The 3819-nt window shown below is 38.0% G+C and overlaps 1 protein-coding gene across 1 annotated transcript; it reads left to right on the top strand.

The window, feature by feature from the left end:
- Positions 1 to 1240: 1240 nt before the first annotated feature.
- On the top strand, positions 1241 to 1855 carry LOC142181303 (uncharacterized). Its single transcript, XM_075254317.1, has one exon. The coding sequence runs from the start codon at positions 1241 to 1243 to the stop codon at positions 1853 to 1855; it is 615 nt and encodes a 204-aa protein (XP_075110418.1).
- The last annotated feature ends 1964 nt before the right edge of the window (positions 1856 to 3819 follow it).

The following is a 3819-nucleotide window of genomic DNA, read 5'->3' as shown; positions in this document are numbered from 1 at the left end:
CTATGTGTTGGGTTCAAATCCACCGCAAAGTGTTATGGAAGGATATTTTAATAGAATTTGGGGAAAATTGGGAATAAACTTAGTAGTACAAGTTCAAAGAGGTGTGTTTCTAGTCATATTTCATACGGCTGAAAGTAGAATGAAAGTGGTAGAGGAAGGAGTCCAGATGTTCGATAGAAAGCCAGTTATTGTAAAGCCATGGCAACAGGATATTGAATTGAAGAAGAAGATCATGGATAATATACCAGTGTGGATCAGACTTCCAGGTTTAAATGTGAAGTGTTGGGGAAAACAAGCATTGGCTAAGATAGCTGGAATGGTAGGGAATCCATTGAAGGCAGACAAGGCTACTACTATGAAGGAGAGAATGACCCATGCTAGAGTATTGGTGGAAGTACCAATCAATATGGCATTCCCGGATACAGTGATGTTTGAAAATGAATATGGTCAAATTGTAGAACAAGAGGTTGAATTTGAATGGAAACTGATACTGTGCACAAAATGCAAAAACTATGGGCATGAATTGAAGGAATGTAGAAAACAGATAAGAGAGGAGCTGAGCAGTAAAGTACAGGAACAAAGAGAAGAAACAAAACAAAGTGATAGAAAGGATAGAAATGGAGAACAAACAGGCAACAACAATAAGGAAGAAGGGAAAGAAATCACTGAAGAAAAGTTTCAACAAAGAGCAGGGAAACAAGTAATGATGAGACAAAGACAGGAAAAGAATTACTATAGAAGAGGTTATGAAAAAAGAGGAATAGTGATAAGGGAACCACAGATTGACATTGGGAATTCATTTGCTGCTTTGGAAGATCAAAACAACAAAAATGATGGGATAGCCAAATCTTTCTGCCCTGGGGAATGTGAAGCTGATAAGGGTCCTGAACAAGGAAAGGGTGGGGAAAAACCCAACCCAAATGGATAGTATTGGCTTTTGGAATGACAAAGGTCTAAATAAGCCAGACAAACAGAAAGAAATGAATCTGTTTGTCCATAATTTGAAGGTTGGCTTGTTTGGATTTTTGGAAACAAGGATAAAATAAGCTAAGGCACTGAATGCTTCTTTTTATCTTTGTCAAGGGTGGTCGTTTGTTACAAATTTAAATAAACATCCTGGGGTAGGATTTGGTTGCTGTGGAAACCACATTTGTATGATGTTGATATAAGGGTAGTTACAGAACAAATGATACATTGCAAAGTAGAACACAGGGGGAGCAGAGTGAGGTTTAATATGACTATGGTATATGGCTTTAATGAACAAGCTATTAGAAGGAAATTATGGGAAGACATCAATCAAATAGGGGCCAAAATGGATGAACCATGGGCTGTAATGGGTGACTTTAATTGTATTCTGAATAGAGAAGAGAGAATAGGGAGTAGAGTCACTATGGCTAAAACAAGGGATTTTAAGCAGTGTATTGAAGCCTGTGGGTTGAAGGAGTTAAGATCCTCAGGGGCATTCTTCACGTGGAACAACAAACAAGAGGGGGATAGCAGGGTGTATAGCAGAATAGACAAAGTATTGGTAAATACTGAATGTATGACAGAATTATCACCATCAGAGGTACGCTTCATGCATAAAGGTACCTATGATCATTGTCCAACAATTATTAATTGGGAAGGGGGGAATGTAAAGAGGAAAAAGCTGTTTAGATATTTCAATATGTGGAGTATATTACCAGAATTTCAAATAAGGGTACAGGAAGTTCGGAAGAAGGAGATACATGGCACAAAGATGTATCAGCTGATAGGGAAACTGAACAGAACAAAGAGTGTATTAATGAAATTAAACAAGGAAAGATTTTCAGATGTAGAAAAAAGGGCAGAAGCAACAATGGAGCAACTGACATAATGCCAAAGGAAGATACAAAATGATCCTAGAAATGTGGAACTAATTGAAGAAGAGGTTCGACTGATGAAAGAAAGTATCAAATGGAAGACTGCAAAAGAACAATTCTTGAGGCAGAAAAGTAAAGTGCAATGGATTAAGCAGGGGGATCAAAATACAAAATATTTTCATAGTGTGATAAAAGTTAGAAGGAATGCCAATAGGATATTTTCTATTAAAGATTCAGAAGGGAATGAGAAAACTGAGGTTGAAGGGATAACAAAGGCATTCATTGACTTTTATTCAAAGCTACTGTGGGAAAGCAAAGGAAATAGACAGCATGTATGCAGCAGTCTAGTAAAGAAAGGACCAGTTCTACAGCAGAAGCAAAGAGAACATCTGGAAGTTGCAATTACAGAAAAGGAGATTAAAGAAGCATTATGGGCAATAGGGGGAGACAAATCTCCCGGACCTGATAGATATGGAGCTCAATTTTTCAAATACTGCTGGCCAGTGGTTCAACAAGATGTGGTTGGAAGTGTGAAAGAGTTCTTTGATACTACAAAAATGCTGAAAAATATTAATAGAACTACTTTAACATTGATTCCTAAAAACAACCATGCAGATAACGTAGGAGATTACTGGCCAATTGCTTGTTGTAATATTGTATATAAGATCATCTCGAAGGTGCTATGTAATAGGCTAAAAGGTGTGCTACCAACTATAATATCGGAAAATCAAAGTGCTTTTATGGAAGGCAGAAGCATAGTGCAAAACATTCTGATATGTCATGACCTAGTAAAGCTGTATAATAGGAAGAAATCAACAAGAAACTGCCTGATAAAGATAGATCTTAAGAAGGCATATGATACTGTAGAGTGGGGGTTTGTGGAAGAAATGCTCTATGCTTTGAACTTCCCTGTAAAGTTCATCAAATGGACAATGGAGTGCATGACAACTACTCAGTACTCAATTGCTCTGAATGGTAGGCTATATGGATGTATTGAGGGAAAAGGGGGCCTAAGACAGGGTGATCCTATTTCACCACTCATCTTTGTAATATGCATGGAGTACTTCACTAGATTTATGCAATGGGTAGCTACACAGGAGGGGTTTGCATTCCACACAAAGTGTAAAGGGTTAAAGCTAAACCACCTTTGCCTTGCAGATGATGTATTGATGTTATGTAAAGGAGAGTATCAAAGTATTATGCTAATGTTGAGGGGATTACAAACTTTCTCTAATACTTCTAGGTTAAGTACTAATGCTGGAAAATCAAATGTATACAGTGCAAATATGGATAGGCAGTGCTTGGAGAACATATGTGAAATAACAGGTTACAAAAAAGGGACTACGCCATTCAGGTACCTAGGAGTTCCTATAGTTGCATGGAAATTGAAGGCAAGTGATTGTGAAATGTTGGTGGAGAAGTTAAGTACAAGAATACACTCATGGGGCTCAAAGAATCTGTCGTATGCAGGGAGAGTGCAATTGATCAATTCAGTATTGATCAATATTCATTCATATTAGGTAACAATTTTCATACTCCCCAAGAAGGTCCTCAAAGACATTACAACCATTTGCAGGAATTACTTGTGGTCTGAAAATAGTATATCAAATAAGGTACCACTTGTGGCTTGGGACCTTGTATGTAGGCCAAAAAATGAAGGAGGGTTGGGTATAAGGGAATGTATAAAATGGAATGAAGCTGTGGTGGTAAAATATGTGTGGAATATAGCAAACAAAGAAGACAACTTGTGGGTGAAATGGATCAACCACATCTATATGAAGGGAGAAGATTGGTGGCAGCATAGGCCCTCAAAAGACAGCTGCTGGTACTGGAGAAAAATTTGTCCGTGACATATATATAACTGGATACATAGGAAATGGCTGGCAATCGAGGACAGGGACGTACACAATCAAGAGTGGCTATAATTGGAGAAGAGGATGGCTAGATCAATGGCCTTGGTGCAGAGGAGTGTGGAATA

The sequence above is a fragment of the Nicotiana tabacum genome, chromosome 5 (assembly GCF_000715075.1).
Source record: "Nicotiana tabacum cultivar K326 chromosome 5, ASM71507v2, whole genome shotgun sequence".
NCBI lineage: Eukaryota > Viridiplantae > Streptophyta > Magnoliopsida > Solanales > Solanaceae > Nicotiana > Nicotiana tabacum.
The sequence above is the reverse complement of the archived record's forward strand: the minus strand, read 5'-3'. Positions and strand labels throughout refer to the sequence as shown.